The sequence below is a fragment of the Aplidium turbinatum genome, chromosome 16 (genome assembly GCF_918807975.1).
Source record: "Aplidium turbinatum chromosome 16, kaAplTurb1.1, whole genome shotgun sequence".
Lineage (NCBI taxonomy): Eukaryota > Metazoa > Chordata > Ascidiacea > Aplousobranchia > Polyclinidae > Aplidium > Aplidium turbinatum.
Window position 1 is genome coordinate 16271434 of NC_137487.1, and position 21113 is coordinate 16292546.

At 37.2% G+C, this 21113-nt stretch overlaps 3 protein-coding genes across 3 annotated transcripts; 2 read left to right on the forward strand and 1 right to left on the reverse strand.

Annotated features, from left to right (window-relative positions):
* Nucleotides 1–985: 985 nt before the first annotated feature.
* LOC145785260 (uncharacterized) lies at nucleotides 986–5232 on the forward strand. Its single transcript, XM_082596941.1, has one exon. It carries the CDS (start codon nucleotides 986–988, stop codon nucleotides 3164–3166), a length of 2181 nt encoding a protein of 726 aa, XP_082453067.1. The 3' UTR covers nucleotides 3167–5232.
* On the forward strand, nucleotides 5205–8545 carry LOC145785043 (N-terminal Xaa-Pro-Lys N-methyltransferase 1-like). The gene is made up of 3 exons (XM_082596746.1): nucleotides 5205–5487; nucleotides 6213–6465; nucleotides 7245–8545. The coding sequence occupies exons 1-3, from the start codon at nucleotides 5314–5316 to the stop codon at nucleotides 7502–7504; spliced, it is 687 nt and encodes a 228-aa protein (XP_082452872.1). The 5' UTR covers nucleotides 5205–5313; the 3' UTR covers nucleotides 7505–8545.
* On the reverse strand, nucleotides 7670–21054 carry LOC145785042 (DDB1- and CUL4-associated factor 8-like). The gene is made up of 13 exons (XM_082596745.1): nucleotides 20690–21054; nucleotides 19543–19838; nucleotides 18177–18299; nucleotides 17716–17912; nucleotides 17080–17143; nucleotides 16388–16596; nucleotides 15556–15722; nucleotides 14982–15196; nucleotides 14482–14599; nucleotides 11212–11335; nucleotides 10558–10719; nucleotides 9983–10089; nucleotides 7670–9401 (listed from the first exon to the last, which is right to left on the reverse strand). Exons 1-13 carry the CDS (start codon nucleotides 21025–21027, stop codon nucleotides 9290–9292), a joined length of 2232 nt encoding a protein of 743 aa, XP_082452871.1. The 5' UTR covers nucleotides 21028–21054; the 3' UTR covers nucleotides 7670–9289.
* Nucleotides 21055–21113: the final 59 nt, after the last annotated feature.

Here is a 21113-nt window from a genome sequence, read left to right on the forward strand (position 1 = left end):
GAAGACTGAGAAACTCTTTTCTTCATTAGAACAAAAGTATCGAAATATCGAGTATTTTTTTCAATATCATATCGTTTTGTTTTTTCAATATCGCCCAACACTAGGCTGCAGCTGGGTTTTTTTTTTCGGTCATTGACCAAATTTTTAGCAAAATGACCGAAAAAAGTATAGTCAATTCGGTCAAAATGTCTGAAAAAATATATAGTCAATTCGGTCAAAATGTCCGAAAAAAAAACGTTTCTCAGCGAAACTTAATGTTGTAGCTAGTCAGGAAGTGAAAATTTTAGTTTGTATCAGACTACTAGAAAAGAAATATTTTTATTAGAAAAAAGACCGAAATAAATAAAAAAGCCATTTCGGACAAATGACCGAAAAGTATCAGTGAAAAAAAAACCCAGGGCTGCAGCTTACCCTGCTGAAATTGGTAAATGTACACTGTACAGCATGTAAAACATTTTTGCAGTCTATCAATTGAAACTAGCCATGAACCGCCACTGCCAAGAATATTCTATTAGAGACTTTTTTGTTTTAAGATGATGATTTTAATCCAAGCATAAAAGTTCAAACAAACCATGTAGCCTATATAAACTAGACATTAGACAACAAACTAAAAGAAGCTTTAATCCTACAAATATCTTGCAAACCTAGTACACACCATTTTTTATAGCTTGATCATCAAGTTAAAACACCTTAATATTTTATTATTGTTTGATACACTCTGTTATATTTGATTCTTAATTCAGAGTGTTTAGCCTACCACTGGTAAGTGTTACTTATCGATACCTACCACTTACAAACTAACAAATGTTTCAATTGTAAAATCTTGTTTTGAAGTATATTATGACTTCTGGTACCTATGTTCATTTCTGACAAAGTTGTGAAGACTGATATATGTTTTGATATTAGTCTACTTTTGCCTCTAGGTGATTGTAAATTTAACTTTGTAGGCTATAGGTAGAAATAGTTAAAAAATTGTTTCAAGTTAATGGATGTTGTTAATTTCTTGGTGGCGAATAAAGTATGGATATGCAGTTCTGCTTTACTTGTAGTCATCAGTTTAATTGGTTGGATTTTGAGGAACCAGTTCGGCAAAACGTTAGTTAATTGTTGGTTTTGCAACACCAATGTTACAGTGTTGAGAAAACAAAAAAATAATTGGACATGTGGCGACTGTCAGCAATACAACGGGTTCAACAAGAATGGGGACTACAATGAACATCTCCCTGCAATGCATGATGAAAGCTTGAATGTGAAACGTGTTGCACCATGCCTCTCCTCTCCTTCAACCTCGTATGTTGCTCAACAAGTTCAGTTATGTAATAGGTGCTCTCGTAACCAACTACTGAAAGTCAAGCAACTCTCTCAGTTTAAGCCATTCAATGAAGATAACTTTGAATCAGAAGCAACTGAATACAAAAAGAAGTTAGACCAGCTGTATGAGCTGTGTCCAAGGTGCAAGGAGGTTTTATGTCGTCACATCAAAATGCAAGACACTATTATTCGTGGAAAACTCATGTCTAAAAAGCAGCAGGACAAAGTAACTCAGTTGTCCAGAAAGTCTTCTAATGCTACAAATACTTTGTTGACTCATAAAATTCATCAGAAGAGCAACGTAATAGCAGTCATTTGTTGGTTTAATGTCATGCTGCTATCGTATCTGAACATGTTTTATTTATTGACTGCTGCTTACAGTTACACTCCCACATACTTGATCTATGTCTATTGTTCCTTTGATAGTTTTCTCAAAGGAGATATTTATGGCTTCATTATTGTGTCAGGATTGACTTTAAGTATAGCAGGAACGAGAATTTTTTATCATCAGCGTACAAGATCTCATGCTCTGTCTGTCTTCCTATGGATAACTTGCATAGCTTTTGCATATACTGACAAACGTTTTGATAACAAAGAAAATGATTTTGCAACCCAACTAATAAACTTCTACTCCAATGACCTTGACAAACATAGAATGGCATCAAAACCATCACTTCAAGAAATCACTGTTTTTGAAAGTGTTTTGGCTTCTGATATGGTCATTTACATTCGTGGTATGATTTGCTTCTTGCAAGTATGGTTTAGCTCAAAGAATCTTTTCCATGCGCTGACATTTAATAGCAGTAGCAACCACAGTGAATCAAATGTGACACTATCTTCATCTTCTCAAGATAAGACAAAAACAACCAGAAGCTTAAAGCAGCTGAGACCCAAATCAGCATGCAATTTAAACACCAGCATGTACTCGGATTGTAGCATGCCTAGTGATGAGGAAACTATATCCCAAGAAACATGTCATTCTCATGATAATCAAACACAATCACATTACGAGTTAAATGGAAGTTTGAATGCATTAAAACTACAAGATGATGTGTCCAATTTCAATCAATTTAAACAACCCAATGCACTGTTTGCTGAAACTAGCCTCCCTTCAAGTCTCCCTACACCTCCACCATCAAGATCATCTAGTCTTCTTTCTTTGTCATCTTGTCAGTCACTTCCTGCACACAATTCCATCAATAAATTTGGTTCTACTGTTGCTTTTGCCAGACCAACTGCTGTGCCTTTTAACAAACCCAAGGCTAAGTCTACTCTTGCCGGTTTTGTAGCTGGTCAGTCTCAGCCCAGGCTACGGACTTCCCAGTCCATGACTTCTTATTCACCTATGCAATGCAAGAAAATGCCTGTACTAGGCAGTGTAAGTAATTTCAGTGCAGAAGGTAGCACTATCGGAAAACGACCACTGATAAGTCCTGCAAAATTACGATTGCATAGCATCAGGAAGAGGCGTTTTGATAGTGGTGATGGAGATGATACAAGCAGGCTTGAAAGCACTACCAGTACTGTTAATTCAAATAAGCTATTTGAACCTGAAATTTCTATCTATGACAGTGCTAGCCAAGTTGGTGGAAGAGCTGATTTTGATTTTAGTGATGATGATGATATTCGTCGAATGCCTCATCCACAAAACTTGAACTCGTCTTCTCCTAAGTCAACAATATCAAATATTACTACTGCAACTCTTGAAAGTGTGAAAACTGTGGAGAACAGCAGACTTTGTCGTTGGATATTAGCAGGCTGTCTTCTTCTAAACTTGGTTCTTGTCGTGTTGCTTGTTGCCGAAGTAAGAGAGATGCGAGAAAAGGAACAATGGAAATCTAGGTCTTATGCCTGAATACTTAACTTTAGTTATGGAAACGTGAATGTTTTGTTTTCTCTCTGTCTGATACAATAAGTTACATTCAATATGGCTAGGTGATGCCTGAACTTGTTTAGTACTTTCATATAATATCTTAGCTGGAGGCTCGCAGCGACTTTTATGATCATATTTTTTCAGTGCCAAACATCCATATTTTATTTTTCCTTGGTTTATTTACTGCCTTGGCTTACAAGTGTCATATTACCGGTAGTTGCACTATTTTTTAGTTTGCATTTTGTGCAACATAATCTGGTTGGTCAATAATTTGGTGATTTTTAAACTGTATGGCCGACTATTTGAGTTGATCTATTTCATACAAAAAAAAATTGTGTATATATATATAATATACAAATTTGTAAGACATAAATTTTCAATTTGTAACAATGGTTAATTGGTTAACTAGGAACATGTTTATTGTTGAATATAAAATAATTGGTTTGTCAATATCGTGGATTCGTGGTGCAATGTATAAATATAAACCGAAGGTGGAATATTTTGTAAGCTCACCAGTAACTGTTATGTGTAGATTTCTGCAATAATGCATATCGTTCAGTGCTTGCACTACATGCGATTTTGATTTGTGTGGTTTCAAAAAAGAAGTAAATTATCGCTTTTAATTAAAAGTTTTTCGATATACCTGGACATACTGCATAGTGAGAATGTGTCATATTATTATTATTAGTAGTAATTTAGATTGATCAATGCTTCTGCATACTCACAGTTGTAACTGATTCTGGCCTTTGTTTTCGTCACCTTTCAACAAAACACAACTGTAATTTATGGTTATAATGAGATGAAAATGTGGTGATTGTACACTGTATAATATACAGTAATAAAATAGATATATACTACAATCTTATAATTGGCAGTTGATACATGTGTCAATTGTGTCATAGACAAAGCGTTTACAATACATTGGGTGTGTTATTTTGTATAATTTGAGTAACTTCGGGTTTTTTCTGTTTCTTTTTTTCTATATTTTGTTGTCTTTTTGTTATTTTGTGTAATTTATAATGCAAGTCTTTTTAAAAGTTAGGCCAATCAGCAGATGGTGATGGGTGTGAGTTTTAGCTTGGAGGTCTTTTTTTTTTTTTGCTGAAAACCTGTTTTGCACCCGTTGTGTACCAGAGATGACATATCTAACTTTCATTCTTAACTTGATATCAGCTACCCATCAACAAAAGAGATCAATCCATGTAACTTACTTTATACAGTGATCTAGCAAGGGTGCCAAAGTCGCAAAGGCATGTATCATGTCACAATTATCGGATCAATAAAAATAATATTTATCCAATTATCACAACGTCACATGTCTCAAAGCTTCGGTTATAACCCTCGATCGGCTGGCAACACTATTTATTGGCTTTGTTCTTGCAACACTTTGAAAATCCATAAACTGCTGCTTAGCCCTCCAGCAACAGCAGGTTTTGCAGAAGATTAATAACCTCAATGTTTCCCAGCTTGAGACAACCTACAAACAGGGTTGGAGTCATTCGAATCGCGTCATAAACGCGTCATAATCTCGTCATAATTCAAGCTCCTGTCAATTTTGTAACTTTATCACGTTGTACCTAAAATACAAATACGTTTTAAGTTGCGTTTCTGGAAAAGGCTTGCTAAATTCATGTTTTGGTGCCTTTGACATTCAGTAATGTTAAGCGGATACGCTATAACATTTGTACTGGATGCTCTATAAACTGCTGAAGGTAGTGTTGAGCGTACCAAACTTTCACTGCTTTTTATGTTTCATTCTGTATGGCTGAAGTTGACCGCAACAGCATAGGCTAATAAACTCCCAATATGATATATTTATTAATTTGGAATTTTTATGATTGATTTTGGCATATGTTTGGACACTATCAAACAAAATCAAATCACTGCTATTTGCTTTATAGTTGATTTTATTCTCTACAGTGACACAAGGTATTGTTTGTTGTGAATCTTACCAAAAATCATCATCAAAATAAGTTTTTGTTGACTTGTGTTGAATTTTTTTTTTGTGGCAAAAGCTTTTGTGAAATATTTTACTGCCTTTTTTCAGAGTTTGCCATCTCACAAGAATTGTTTAAGGTGTTTTTTAGTTTATTTTTTGTATCAACAATGCTTGAAACATAACTTTAGCAATGAGTTTAATTAATGGCTGCAATGAAGTGAATTCTGAAAAGGAATTTTATGAAAATGCTGATAAATACTGGAAGTCTATACCTGCCAATTTAAATGGCATGCTTGGGGGCTACGAACGTATTTCACGCACCGATATTAAAAGTTCTAAGTCATTTCTAAAGCAGTTTATTCAGGTATGTATGAAATCAGGGAATGTTATATGATTATTCCAATATCTCACTGGTGCTGTGTCAGCTCTCCTGTTGGATTACGTGTATAAACGTTGAATTTGCTTAGCATAGACTTGACTTTAATTTATTTCTTTAAATGACTCAATTATATTTGCTTCTATGCATTTTTAAAACACTTCCCAGTTAGTAGTTATTCAAATATCAGTCATTATTGCGTTTTCTAGAAAGGGGTTGTCTTATTGCATTACGTAGGTTGGCAACATTCTATATATATAGGATGGCTGAAGAAAAGGGTGTGGACCTGACTTTTGGACAACACTAATATCTGATTTAGGTGACAAATCTCGCAAACATACATTTTCATCGTTGTGTAGTCATGGATGTTCAGCAAAAATCTTGTCCGCCCCGATAGCTCAGTTGGTTAGCGCGTGAGTTCGTGAACGAAGCTTCAAGATCAAACGGCGCTGGTTCGACTCTCGGGATGTGCGCTTGAGCAACGCATACTTGGGACTGCTCTCCATTCAGCGGCCCCTAATGGAGGGAATAATTCCCCGGCAACAACACTTCAACAATCGGAAATTTCACTCTGTCAATCTCGGTAACTGGCCCTGCGTCAAGAGCCTTTACAAGCATGCGAAACTACCAGGAATAACCTATCAATGCGTGGTCAGTCCCAGGGTAAAGATTCAAATTCAACCAACCAAACCAATCTTCTTTTTTTCCTGTAGGGAGAAAATCCTCGGACTAAAACTAACAGAGCTTTGGACTGTGGGGCTGGAATTGGAAGGGTATCGAAGCTTTTGCTCTTACCTCTCTTTCAAACTGTTGATTTAGCAGAGTTAAATCAAGAATTTTTAGACAAAGCAAAAACATACCTCGGAAGCAGTGCATCTAGAGTTAGGAATTATTTTTGCTGCGGACTACAAGATCTCGCTCTTCCCGACGACACATACGACGTTATATGGGTCCAGTGGGTGACAGGTAATTTGTAAGAATTTACTTAGGGTTGAGATTTCGGAAACCAAATTTAGAAGTCTCAGCATCTAAAAGCTTCATTGTATAACCCCAGGAGTAGGTATCGTACTCGAAGTTAAATCTGCACATGTAAACCAAACCGAGAATGTGTTTACTTATTGTCATAATGAAGACCTATTCAACAAGAAGTGTTTCGTTTTCACGTAAATTTCCTTTTGAAGAAGCCAATTCGAAACAAACTATCCAGAAAGGTTCTTGAAACATTTTTTTCTCATACTTTTATGTGCTTTGACGACTTTCTAATTATTATGGCTGATAATTTAGAAAGAAAATCATTTTCGAAGAACTTGTTTCGTGAAATGTTTTCTTGTTTGGATTCCATTGTTTCTTAAATTTTTTTGTATTTTTCAGCTGCCTTTGATAAAATAAAACCTCACTTCGTTTCCGACCAAACTATAGTTTTCAATAGCCCGAAAGCACTACGGCAGTTTTTAGATAGTAAATCATGCATTAATCGCATTATTATAAAAATGTACTTTACTGGAGAAAAACTCAATATCAATAAAATCACGTGCCATCTCATGCGATGTAGGTTTGATGATACAGTATGACTTCTTTTGCCGTGCAAATCTTCCTGGACTTGAAGCCACACAATTCCGTGGTTGGAGATCCCAACCCTAAAAGGGTCATGTGCCAAAATCCCTTGTTTTTTGAAAAAGTTGTAGGCTACATGACGATGGACAATTTTGTCTACAGCCTCTTCCATTTATGATTTTACTGTTCAGGTCATCTCACTGATGCAGATTTTGTGAAGTTCCTTGAGCGTTGCAAAGCGGCTTTGTGCGACGGAGGAATCGTCGTTATAAAGGACAACGTAGCACGTCATAAGGTTGAGCTCGATGCTGAGGACAGCAGCGTGACAAGGAACAGAGAACATTTCCTCGCAATATTTAAAGCGAGCGGACTGACTGTTCTCAAGCAGCAGAAGCAGAACAATTTTCCTCTGGAGTTATATACGGTTGATATGACAGCATTAGGGTCTTAACGAATATTTTCCTGTAGTGTATTTGGTAATACAGTGCCCCGCTTGTTAAGCGCGTACGAATTTCTACCACTCATATGGATGGGAGTAATTCCGGACCAGACCAAATTGGGTTTAATAAGAGACTACTGTACTACCAGTGCTATGCTTTTCACCACTCCACTGACATCAAGTACTGAAATAATTTATTAAAATATGTTCAAAATAAACAGATCGGCCGTCACCAACCATGTAAGCAATCGTAAACTTACGCTTACAAGCCTTTTCATGAAGAAATTATAATCGTAAGTTTGCAATGCTTGCGCTCGAAAATAAAAAAACAGTTTGCATGTGAGAATTGTGAGTAGTACAATAGAGGACACACACTGACCAAAGAGGAAGGGGATTTGAAATTTTTTTTCATAAACTGTGCGCCATGCCCTAAGCCGTTTAAAGTAACTTTCCCTCAACATGTTGTTGTCAAAATTGCACAAACAAGTTCAAGTGACACATTGCTATAGCCTACAGTAAATTTCTTATTTTAATCTGCATCGAATATCTTTCGCCATAACCTTGCCAGCTTATAGCTTGTACAGTACAGTGTACTCCTGCTCTTGTGGGTTTCATTCTTCTATTGAGATCTACTAATAGTAACAGATTTTGAAGTCACTTTCGTCAGGATGAAGATATTGTCACTTGCGCACGTGATTGTGTGTAGGTTTTTTCTAATTGATAATATGAAATGACATTTGGTGAATACGTTGATCGTGTATGAATTTTGTAATCATTCAATCACAGAAGTTTTAAGTACAGTAGTCCCCGCTTATTAAGCCCACGTCGGGACCGAAATATTCTCTGCCACTCCTATACATTCAGTAATTCAGAACCAAATTGGGCTTAAGCGGGGATTGCTACACTTTGATCATTGGAATGACTGGGCGAGATCTTTCATATGATACAGAGAAACTACTGTTTCTTAGTGTTGATCAATGTCTTTATGAATGAAAACGCTTAAAATACAACATTAATAACTATAACTACAAAAGAATAAAATGTTGACTTGTAGCAAGGAGTGTTCTTCCTGGCTGCCAGCACAAGGTTGAGTACGGTACTCACTAGAACAGCGAGCAATTGCGATTCGCTAACCATAAAGTTTCCAAAAAAAGTAGGACGTGCGTCATCATATACGTGTCATGTTTCGGATGTGTTAAGGTATCCCACATTAAACCAATAACAGAACACTCATCCACATCAGTGTCACTTGAAGGCAATGCCCAAAACTATAGGGAGCAATTACCGTACGAAGAGTTTGCCGTTTCAATCGAAGTTCAATTACATGCACTTTACAGTTTGGCACAAAACACCTCGGAAGAGCAGGAATACAAGTTAACACAGGAGATTTAGTAGAATTCGGGGAACTCCTGGATAGCAAGATTGGATCTTTAGGGGTTTTAAATTGACCATAGCCTACGACCTACGTGGTCAGAAACACTACCCAGAGTTTAAAAAAAAACAGTGTTGATGCTCACAAGATAGATACAACAGGTTGCAAAAACAATTCCGAGAACCAATATTTCTCTATCAATGCTCTCCTGACATAGAATGGCAAAGTTTTCATGCGCAAGCAAGATGTTTTCACAGCAGCTATTTTTAAACAAGGTTCAACTGCCTTGGCGTATAACCGAACCATATCAATAAAGTAAAGCAGCAGTACATTCGTCCTCGGGATGAGTGACGTGCTAAGTGCCGGAAGCAAACGCAACAAAAGAAAATAGTTGCCATGGTTGCATTCGATCATTTGAAGAAAATTCACGACTGCGCGCATTGAGGGGATCGAGACTCGCTCGCGCTGTCATTTGATGAGTCGGACGAGTTCGTGTCATCTGAGCTTGAGTTGTCGCCATTCAATTGTCTTCGGCGGCTGAAGTAAACAAGAACAAATTTGTAATGCATTTAGAGTAAAGATAAAATAATGGAGCTTTCAAACAATCTTACCCTAGCTACCAAAACTTATCGTTTTTGCATCTTTTCAACGTCGTTTGGGTGATGCTGAAAAGACGCAAGAACTACACAAAGCCCTTTTCCCGAAATATGCCAATACAGCACCGTGGTTCAGAAGCTGCTAAGTTGAGAACCTATTTTTTCATATAAGGCAAAACTATAAACCGGCAAGCTGCATTGTCTGTTTTTCACCTTACAATGTAGCCTCGATTGGATACCAAGTCACGTACCTGCAAAACCATGACTTAAGAGTTTTGACGCTGCTCTTTTGCACCCTGCTAATGCAAGCATTTAAAAATCTAACTGCACCAAACAGTTATTCTGCTCAGTTTGCTACATGCTTGATTTTTTTTTAATTTAAAAAAATGCATAGGTGTCCTACTTTAAATTATCTAAACGAACTTTGTAGTAAGAATGGCAAAGTATTATGTAGTTGAGAAGTTCTAAGATGCGTGTAATCTGTGGACGCAAATCAAAAGGTACTAAAAAGTTAACGCTGACCTTCTGTTCCTCAATGAACGCATCAGGAACCAGAGCATGTGGCCATCGATCATATCAGGCATGTTCGTGCGTTCCTCCTCACGTTCTTGTCTGTTTGACAACATCGTCTGCAAAAATTAAACAGCAACCCATTAAGTATTCGGTTTAATGCGTGTTCCTCAGGGTCTTTGTGGGTTCGAATCCCACTTCTGATATCAGGTAATATCTGTGTATCTTTTATTAGCACGAAACCATCTACAGCAACTACCAAAGTGACAAACTGCTGGTCAGGTGACGCGAAGTTGTATAGATCACACGGTCGAAAGCGTGAAAGGCATTCAACTGTAATAACAGAACAGTGTTGCCGGATCCAGCTCGTGTCTGACCATTGGTTTTGTATTCCAGCTGTCAGAAGTGACTTGGGCGGCCCAGTCTGTGGTGGAGTAGACATATGAAAAAGTTACATTGTATAAAGGGCGGGGCCTGTGTAGCATACCAATGATACCATACATAGTACATACAGTATAACAAACGTAGATTTAGACAATTTGTCTTGCCTAAGCATGAGCTCACACCTGCCGCATTAGGCAACGCACCTTTTTTAACTCCGATGGCTCAAACACTTCTGTTGGATTGGCGGTCGGAGTCCATATTTTTACTTCGTGATCAAGTCCGCTTGTTGCGATGACAGGGAGGTTTGGGTGAGGTTCCAGCACATTCACGACGCCGCCGTCATCTCCTTCCACCAACGTCACAACCTGATTAGAATTGAGATATGTTTTGGTCCGACTTTCAAAATGGATACATCAACAGTTCTTGTAGTGTTGCCGTATAGGTTTCACACCTTTCAAAGATAGGTCACTTTATTTGGAGTTTTGGCTAATAACAACAAAAACTCATTCTATTAAAGTCGGTTTGAAATAAAAGAAAATCAATGATACCACAACTACCAATTGGGAAGCAAAACTAGCGCAGTTTCACGAGCGAAAACCGCGGAACTGGCAACCCTTGAAAACAATATCGGCAGTTTCAGGAATTGGCAGACGTTTTCAAGGTTTGTCGGACAATAATTTTAACCCTTAACGTTGCCCAAATCGAAATTGGCAAAACTAGTTCGATTGGAACTGATAGGTATTCAGAGACACAGTATTCATACTCAACATTCCACGAGGTTAAATAGTAGTAAACTTGCAGCAAATTTAATATACACAAAGCACACAAAAAATACCTCAAACTTTAAAATAACATACCCTTGAAGATTCCTTGTCCCAAAAGAAAACATTTCCACAATCACTTCCGGAAACAACAAACTCTGAACGAGGTCCGTAGAAGTTAACTCCTTTCACTGTCGCATTGTTCCGATGACCTTTGTACCTAAAGTAAAATGATATTTGAGCAAAAGTTGCCTTTCTACATTCTTTACAACGTCATCATATGTTGAAACAATGAATTTGGCAACTTTACACCAATGAAACTAGGGCTGTGAAGTCGGATGGATTTTGGAGTGTCCGGAGTCGAAGTCGTTAAAAAAAGGGCTGACTCCGACTTGATACAAAAAGATAAATATTTTTTTTGTTTTTGCAATCTTTTTTCAATTTTTTTAAAATATTGTTTCTTTTCTCCGTATTGCGGTCTGAACTTCACTAAAAAATATAAGTGCTTGTTCTTGTCAGTTTTTATGAAAGTCACCGCTTAAATTTCAATCATAACTTAAGTGAACATAAATTTAAAAAAGGACCAAAATTTAAAAAAAATCTGGCAACATTGAAGCCGGAGTCGGCCAGTTACAAAGTGAGGAGTCGAAGTCATATGTTTATCACTTGACTCCACAACCCACAGCATTGAAACAATGAAATAAGGCAACTTTTATACTCCCAGGAAAGAAACTGCAAAGTGAACAACTTCTGGCTGAACAATGTTCAGTAGGGTGCCACAGGCGCCCCTCAAAAATTAAAATTGCGTCCAATACACCTGAACTTTTTTTTGTATGTGACACTTGGTAAAAAAAGCATATGTGAGAAATTTCAATAAGTTTTGATAAAATTTGGACGTGCAGATTAAGTTTAAAGTTTTTAAAGGTAAATTTTCACAATTTCAATAGTAAAATCCTCTCTAAATCATCAAAACTCAGACATTTCTTCTCAGTTACGGAGTATTTGAACTTCAAATACTTTCTGGTGAACTTACTCACTAATTTACAATCGTACAGACCATGTGTCAATTGTATATGTTCAACAATTTATGAAAAATGCCTAAAAATATGAGGTTTCATGCATTAGACAATTCTTCCCGCTTGCTGGCAAGCAGATCAATTTTCTCGTGCGATTTTGATGTATGAAAACAACCTGATGCGCTATCAGAAAGAGTTTGAAAATTGCTTTTAAAGCGTTGAAATATGGAAATGTTGGGTCCACTGCTGCTTTCTATTTTGAGTTCTTCCCAAACATGCGTCAGTATTATCTCCCCAATATGATGCCTGCATGCTGCCCAAAGTAGGTCTTTTCCAAGATGACCTTGTGTTTGGATACAGGCCGCAGTTTTGTGGCCGTATTGCTACTTGTGGTGTCAAACACCATTGCAGCAAGACATGCAGTACAGTTCTAATTGTTTAACAATTCCATGCTTGCATTGGCTATTTGCTTTCCTTTTGGATCGGATGTTTGTGCAGGCAAATAAGGAACACCAAGCAGTTTTGAGCCTCCAATACCTGATAGTAGTATCGGAAGCTTATCAACTTGCTTATTAGGGTTTGTTAGTGACTCCATCATTTTACCATCCCAATGAATGGTTCCAACTTCAGGAGGTATCCAACCTTTTTTAACCGCTTCAGAAATATTGAAAATCGTTTCAACTCTATACCTTTGAGCCGTCATGTGGTTTAAGTTTACGCGAATAGTTTCACCAGAACAACTCTTGATTAACGAGTGTAGTGTTGCAGATAATGCAGTTGGTGTTATTCTGTTTAGTAAACTTGTGGCCACTAAACCAGGTGATCGTAAAATGTCGTGTGGTACAAATATTGCGGTACCGGTTTTTACAACTCGACGGTGACTCCTTTTACTTCCTGTGGATGTAGAAGGCTCGGCAGTGTTAACTGCAATCACTTCATCACTGGTATCATCGCTAGAAGAAAGTAAAATGTTACTTTTGCTGCTGGATTCAGCCTCTTGACGTTTTATTTCTTTTTTTTCCTTTGCACTTCTGCTTCTTTTCTAGAATGTTTTCGTTTCAACATCTTACGCAAAGCATTGTCTCTCCCTGCCATTGACGCCTCTCTGGTAGTTTGCATGCTCCACAAAAATTCTTTATCTTCCTCAATTGACATCTTCTTCATTACATCGCGAGGCCAGAAAGGAAAGGTCAATTGAATTTCTTTTTAAATTCCTTAATCCTTTCCGATTGCTTTCTATCACTCCTATGGAAGTATTCCATCTGAATTTTGAAGATAAGACTCATTTCATCTCGAAAAGATTGAATTTTTTGAGCCATTTTTTTTTGGATGAATTGTTGGAATATTAGCTTTGTAGTAAAACGTTAAGATGTCCTTCACTGTCTCGTTTGCTGCATCTACTGATATTTGGATTTTCCTTTTCGTGGGATTTTGAGATTCAAGCTCCTGCTTAAAGGCAAGAAAGCTTAAAATCACTTGATGATAAGTTGGCAGTTTACTTCCCTTGATTTTCTGATCATCTTTCGTTGGAATAGTAGAAAGAAGATACTGTTTCTCAGCATTCTGAGACTGGCTGTTCATGATTGTAATACTAACCAGACCGATTTGTAAAAGCACTACCGTATCAATTATCATTAGTAGAATAACCTAAAAAACAATACAACCATAGGTTTTACAACATTATTAGCCTTTCCTGCAAGAAGCAAAGGTAACATAACCCTTTCTTACAGTAGGCTACCTGCCTTATCTTTGCTGTCTGCTATATTCTCCCAGATTAAGTCACAACTTGCATGGGTTTAAGACTAAGCTTTCCTGGGCGCTGCAATACTGATTCAACAGAAGAAGAAATACTAAAGCCATTATTCCAAGACCCTGAGTGAGGTCAAGCCAGCTATGTTGATTCAATGTTGCAAGATGGTGAATCAATGTAACAGGCGCGGAGCTGTCATGCTTGACCTCAATTGAGATCTTGACATACTGGCACTGGTCTCCTAACCTAATTCTTGAATTTACCTTGTTTCAATGTTGAGAAAAGATGAGAAATAGCAAAAAAACTGATGTTCAAACTAGGGAAATCCCCTAATTTTACTGTATTTCAGTTTAGACTTTCGTTTTCAATCTGCACATCCAATTTTTGTCCAATCTCAATCAAACTTTGCAAAGTGCCTTAATATGTGAAATGTCACACCAGAAAAAAAGTTCAGGTGATTTCGGCCACATGAGGGCGCCTGTGGCACCCTAATGTTCAGTGAACATATTTCGTTACTGACATTCCATTAACTATTCTACCTCTTGAGTAATCGCTGGAAAATTTAAACAAACAACTTTGCAATTGATCAAAAGAAAATACCTTTTAATATAATCGGCTTCACTGGAATGGCTTGTGTCAAAGAGATAAATATCTTCGTCGTTGTAACTGCACAACAACTCACTACCATCCCAGTTGTAGACAAGACATGTTACATTCGCTGCGAATCATAAATAAAATATGTTACAGAAACATTAATACCGGTATGCACAAATTGACACAAACAGTCCAACTTTTAAGTCCTAAAATCTAAAACAAACACCTGATGTGGAAGGCATGGTTTTGAGGTTACCAGCTTATGAAGTAAGAAATTGCGGAATTGATAAGTCACAAGAATTAAGAAGCATTAGGTAGAAAATATTTTAACAAGTAGCAAAAGGTCCGTTCAGCAGCCAAGGCGAATTAAGCAAACACGACAACACTCAGTGAAGAAAACCGGTTCGTGCTGGAATTGTCCGGCTCGCAAAAATAGCAACGTTTGCAAGCTGGGTACAGGCGAAAGCTTTGTAAAATCATGAGCTTAGCAAAGACTGGCATCATACCTTTTATATCTGTGCCCCCCTTTATGTGATGAGGACAATACAATTTCACTGGTTCAGTATTTTCATTTCCATCCAGCATTCGGCGATCGAATATTCTCGCGTTTTCGTCTCTTCCGCTTACGGCAAACTCGTAGGGACGGGAAGGGTTAGTGTGGATTGAATACAAAGGGATTTTTCGATTGTCGGATTTCACAGTGATCAGCTTTGTTGCAGGTCTGGGAAAGATGTTAATTAGCGTTGTGTTTTGCCAGCGTCTTACTAAATCCAGTTTGTAAAACATGTTAGCCATATGTCATCATATTTTCTTTTCCAACCATTTGCTTTGATGATCATGTGCTTTGATGATCATAGTACCACTGAAGCATGTTAAGTACAAACTTTGTGCAGTGTTAATGTTGTGAAATTTAAAAGGAAACTGCCAACGTTGATCAACCACAGCTTTCAAAGTGATGTGCAACGCATCACGTAAACAAAAGATACGACCAACTGATTGTGGAATGGAGGCGGGTGTATGCTCGCGATTGCCTTCGTTGTGTCTTGGCAATATGATGATGGCTTGTTAACAAATTCTTACTTGTCAAGTCTGAGGTCAATTCCAAAGACAGTTCCATCCTCTCCGCACGACAAGAACGACGAGCGAGTGCCGACGTCAAGCGATAATTTATGTGCCGACCCTCGGTGCTGGGCGACCTTCTTAGTGCCGCGGCACGACCCCGTTGTCGATATGTCCGCCACTCTAACCTGTGAGAGAATTGCATAAAATCTTCAGCAGGACTGTGGTATCTACCGGACTACCGCCACTCGCAAAATGGCCTTAAATATTTCTGATAATGAAAATCCAGTATTCCTGTGTCTCAATGATCCGAGACTAACCACTGTAAGCATGGTCAATGTTTTTAAGGAAAAGGATGTCACAAAAACTAAGCAGTCATCATGATAGATTGTACAGTAGCGTGGCGGTGTGAGTGGCTGCCGGTTCGACAATTCCCAGTAGCATTATGTCTTTGACACGACACTTGGTTTGAAAGTGTTCATGGCGATTGCGTGTTCATGTGTTCAAGTCTGTCTATTTATATCTTAACAATTGGCTGCATAGACGAGCGGTGAGAGCCTTAATAAGTCTGGAAAGGGAGCCGGGTTCGACACCGCTCAAGAGCATGCGGCTCAGCGGCTGTGTGTTTGACAAGACACTAAAAGGCATGTCTAAAGGTGGCGGACACGAAAATTGGCTTCCTTGCCTTTCCGCCCACTTATTCTAAACCTTCAACCATTAGGCGTAGGCCTGGATACCACAAAAAAACCTAAAGTATGTTTCACCTAAGTCTAACCACCGGCCTGTAGCATGATTACAACGGCATAGGGTTAAAATTTATAGCACACAACCCCAGCAAGACAGATTAGCTTACTTGACCGTCTCTGGCTGAGCTCACGACGGTAGAGTCTCCGCAGTCAGGAAGAAATTTTGCTTGAAAGACGTTGCTCTTGTGTCCCGACTCATACGCGACAACAGGCTGCTTCTTGCTGTCGATCCAGTCCCATAGCATTACTTTCAAATCGTCACTTCCAGAAGCAAGAAGTGTCCCACTCTGATTGAAATGAAGCGCGTTCACGCAGCCTTTGAAGAAAACTCAAGATGGCAAAATGGTTTCACCAATGTATCATGTGAATGACCAACGCATTGAGCAATTTATCTGTAGAAGTTTTAAAACTAAATGCCAAGAGCAGCGACTACCACTCAATAAAAAACGGTTTTGACAAAGTTTGCATGAAGAAACATCATAGAGGAAAGGCTATGTATCACTTTAAAATCATGTTTCAGAAAGTACCTGGACAAAGCACTGCAACTTGAAACTACGATTAGTATGTCGTCAGTGATGCCACAAATACAAACCACGGTTTAATCAAGAAATAAAGAGCCCAAAATGTAGAAACTAAACTCATGCTCAGCAAACGTTTCGAAAACTTTTTTAAATAAAATACACAAATGTACATTTAAAGCACTAAAGATGAAGACAGTATAGTTTTCGAAACGTTTGCAGAACATCAACGTGAGTTCAGTTTCTACATTTTGGGCTGTTTGTTTTTTAATTAGACAAACCTTGATGTTTTTCCAATTCGGTATGAAGCTTGAACCTCTGAACCATCGCACGAGACCCACATACCTGAAACAATGAACAATATTACGTCAGCTAGATCTGAATTAATTCATCCGCGTAAGCTATTGATGCATTTTAGTACCCTGGAAATTGTTAGGTTATCTTCATTCATACAACGTCATTAATGTTTCAATTGTTTCATTCAGAAGTAAAATTAGGATTATTTTAATTTCTGTTACCAAAGTGTACGCGACAAATCAAACCAAGTATGTAACATGCCAATGAATGAGAAAGGTTTTCAGCGTGTATGATTGAATTGATAAACAGTCGTTGTTTGGACAGCAAGGTGCGAAGCTCTGGTATACAAAATCACAAGGCACAAAAGCTTTCAACATTTAACAGTACAAAAAAGCTAAACGATCACGGGGTGTTTAAAGTGATAATTCGCATTTATTCCGGCGAAAAACCTTGTGATAGCTCAGTTCAGTTTCCACCAGAAGCGCGTATAATGTCATGAACAGTTTCAGTATAAAAGAGTTCAAAAAATACAAACTAGACCTTTCAATCTATCATGGAATTATGGATAAAGAAATGATAAAAATGGAAATTTGTTTTTAATGGTTTTGCTGCTCGCTTACTTTTACAGGCCAATACTGGTTGCAAAATGCAGTTTGTCTGTTCCGCAATGCAACAAATGGTTTCCACGATGGATCAGAAAGAGCTTTTATATCTTTGGTGAGCCAATCCTCGTCTTCTAGCTTTTGCTTTTCTTGTCTGTCTTTCTCTTCTTCACTGGACGTTTCGCTATCAGAAGATGAGGACGATTCCACAGAACCTAAAAACAACACAAAACATTTTACATCTATTCGGAAAGGAAGACAAAGACAAGGTCAACTCAGAGGCAATATCCGAGTTGGTGGGTTAGTGGAACAAGCAGTACCTGCGGCAAAACGTTCGTGGAAAAGTATCTCGCGGCAAGTTGTCCAAGCCAAAATCTACACAACTATTACAAAACAGGCTATAAGTAATACGATGCTCATTGCTCAACCAGTTTTACACAAGTGAACTTAATATACAACCTAATGTTGTTTTCACTCACTGTCTGTTGATAGCTCTTCACAATGACGTTCAATTGCTTTTCTTACAGAAGTTTCATCATCAAGTTCTTCCCTTGCATCCATAAATTGGTCGTCCGCATCACTATTGACAGATTCTTCATCACCTATAATATGATACACAACAACAACACATTCCATAAAAAATTTTCCTATGAAAGCCCCTCAGAAACATTGCAAATTGTTAGACGTCATAGACTAGACATATAGAAATAATTAAAACAAACTACAACAAAATTGTCATTTTTAACAAATATATTTTATGAAGTTGCCAGTGTTATAGTTCATAGCAAAACTTTCAGCACAGTTGAGCAAATACTTGTTGCATTGCGTGTTTTCAAGACAAAGCTCAAAGATAGCTTCTAAGCAATATTGCATGGGATGTCCATCAAGTACTGGCACAAAAAAACTTGAAATCGTTTTAAAAGAAGCACTTTAGTCAAAGGGCAATAAATGAACTAACACAATAATCTTTTTATAGTTCTGTGACTAAAGCGTACATACATAAAATGAAAATGGTACAAAGACTTGAAAGAAAAGAGAAAATATTCAATTTATTGAAGTTTTGTATTTGATGGGCTACAATTCAAACTACCCCTCCTCTGTGAATCAAATGATTAAGACAATTGCATTGTTTGGTATTGAACAAAAGAACAGTTACTTGGTGGCCGAGTAGCTAATTAAATTACACACTATTGCAAAGTAGCCACGTTTAAAATATTTTATTCTGAATATAGTTTGCTAGTTGACACTAGACCACTCAAAGACCAGTCATTGGTAACATAACCTAGGGTTAGTGACTTAGGGCATATCTTTTAAAATTCTAATAAGATTTGTTCAAAGCTACGCAGATGAGGTAACATTTGTAATTTTGAAGGATATAGAATATCAATATTTTGATTGAATTACTAAAACTTGTTGTTGCTATAAGTAAAGTATTGTTAGACTTTGCTTATGCAGGAGTGTCCTACTTCAGCCTATCCAGACTTGTCGATATAATCGACCAACAAATATATCGAATCAAGACGGAAACCCTTCCATTACAAATGATCATGGGGCGTGACTGATGACTGTACATATACAATGATTGAAGTCACAGCAATGTTGTACAAAATACATTGAAATTAACCGATGTTGGATAAACAACATTATTAATGTAAACAATAAAAAAATGTTTTTTAGTATTGTCACACCGTCATAAATGTGATCTAGTAATAAAAATTAAAACCAATAAAAGATGGTAAAACAAGTATGTATTGTACAATATATAATACGCTGTAAAATATTCATTTTATGTTCTATGACAAATAAGTTTAGCACAATTACGTAAACAATATGTTAACTTCGTACTTCGTTTTTGTTTTTTTGCTTCCCCAGGCTCATGGTTACTATCTTCTGCATTAGCATTAACTTCTTGTGTATTAGAGTCAGAATTAGATTCATCACTTGACCTTTTTATCCTCAAAGACTTTTTCATTTTTTTCCTCTTTTCAAACAGTTGTATTTTCTTAAACTTGCCAACAACAGGTTTCTCAGAGCTGTCTTCATTTTTGGAGCTTTGGTTTATTTCTGTAGAAGGAACATCTCCGTCCATCGGCAGAGGAGAGTTGATAGCATCATTTTGGTCACCTTTATTAGGAGGCACACTAAAAACATAAATATAGAAAATAGTTGAAAAAATTGTGCAATGTAAATATTGTGAGTAAAGGTACCGGTATGTAGCCTACTAAAAGACAACAATAGTCTACTGTTGGAATTAAAGCACCATTATGGTACAAACATACAAAAAGCATTTAAATTAAAACAAGATTCCATGCTACAATACAGTTTTGCCAAAATCCAACAAACAACCATGACATAGAACAATCATCACACAGCAACAACATGCAGTAGTTAGTCAGTACATAAAGTGCTATAATCATTTCAAGGCTGTGAGTTGGAAACATTTTTAAATATATGAAGAGCTTGTTTCCAAAACCGCTTAGGCGCCACTTTACCAAAATTGAGTTCAGAGTGTCATTAGGTAGAGTATTACCATAGATACCTACTATCCATTCCTTTTTTTCCAAAACCTTCTCTTTCTGCTTCAAATTTGACACTAAAAATTGCGTTTTCTTCCAAAACCACTTACGCGCATAAACGTTTTTCGTGGTTTTCTTTAAATCACAAAAGTGGATGTAAGCGGTTTTGGAAACAAGCTCTTCATATATATATATGTTTGAAAGTAAACATTAAATAATAATTTACTTCCTTGTTCACTTAATCAAATCTTTAAATATCAGGTATTATATAGCCTTGATATGACCAAACATACAGATGAGCAAAAGGCAGAATATATATAAAGTTCTTTATGAAGTATTGCATCTGCCATCTTGTGAATAAAAATGCAAGAACAATCTACCACGTGTGTACATTCAAAACCATACTGTAATACCAAGATGTCAACCGACTGTTTGTATATATTATCATGATGACAATAAGAATAGCATTAGCCCACCTTTGTAGTGTTTTATCAGTGTCACCCCCTTCTAAACCATGTACTGATTGGTCGAGTTGTCGATCTTCAATATCAGACATGGAATGTGGTGATGTCTGTAAGTTATTTATTTTACAAGAATCCATTTCCATGTCAGATTCATCATTTCTGGATGAACCATTGATTTCCAAGGGAGTAGTTTCAAGAACACTTATATCATCAGCAACTGTGCTGGAACTTGCACCAGCTTGCTCAGTTTTACTTGAAGACACATCAGTCAAAGCACTTTTCTCAAGTTGTTTAGGAGTGGACAATGCTTTATTGTCAGATTCAGATGCTGAAGTAGGCAAACTTTCCATTGTTTCAAATACAACAAAAATCTGATTTTAAATCTTACATGTCTAACTGAAAGAGGTCAGTTTAGTTAGATCTATGAAGCACTAAT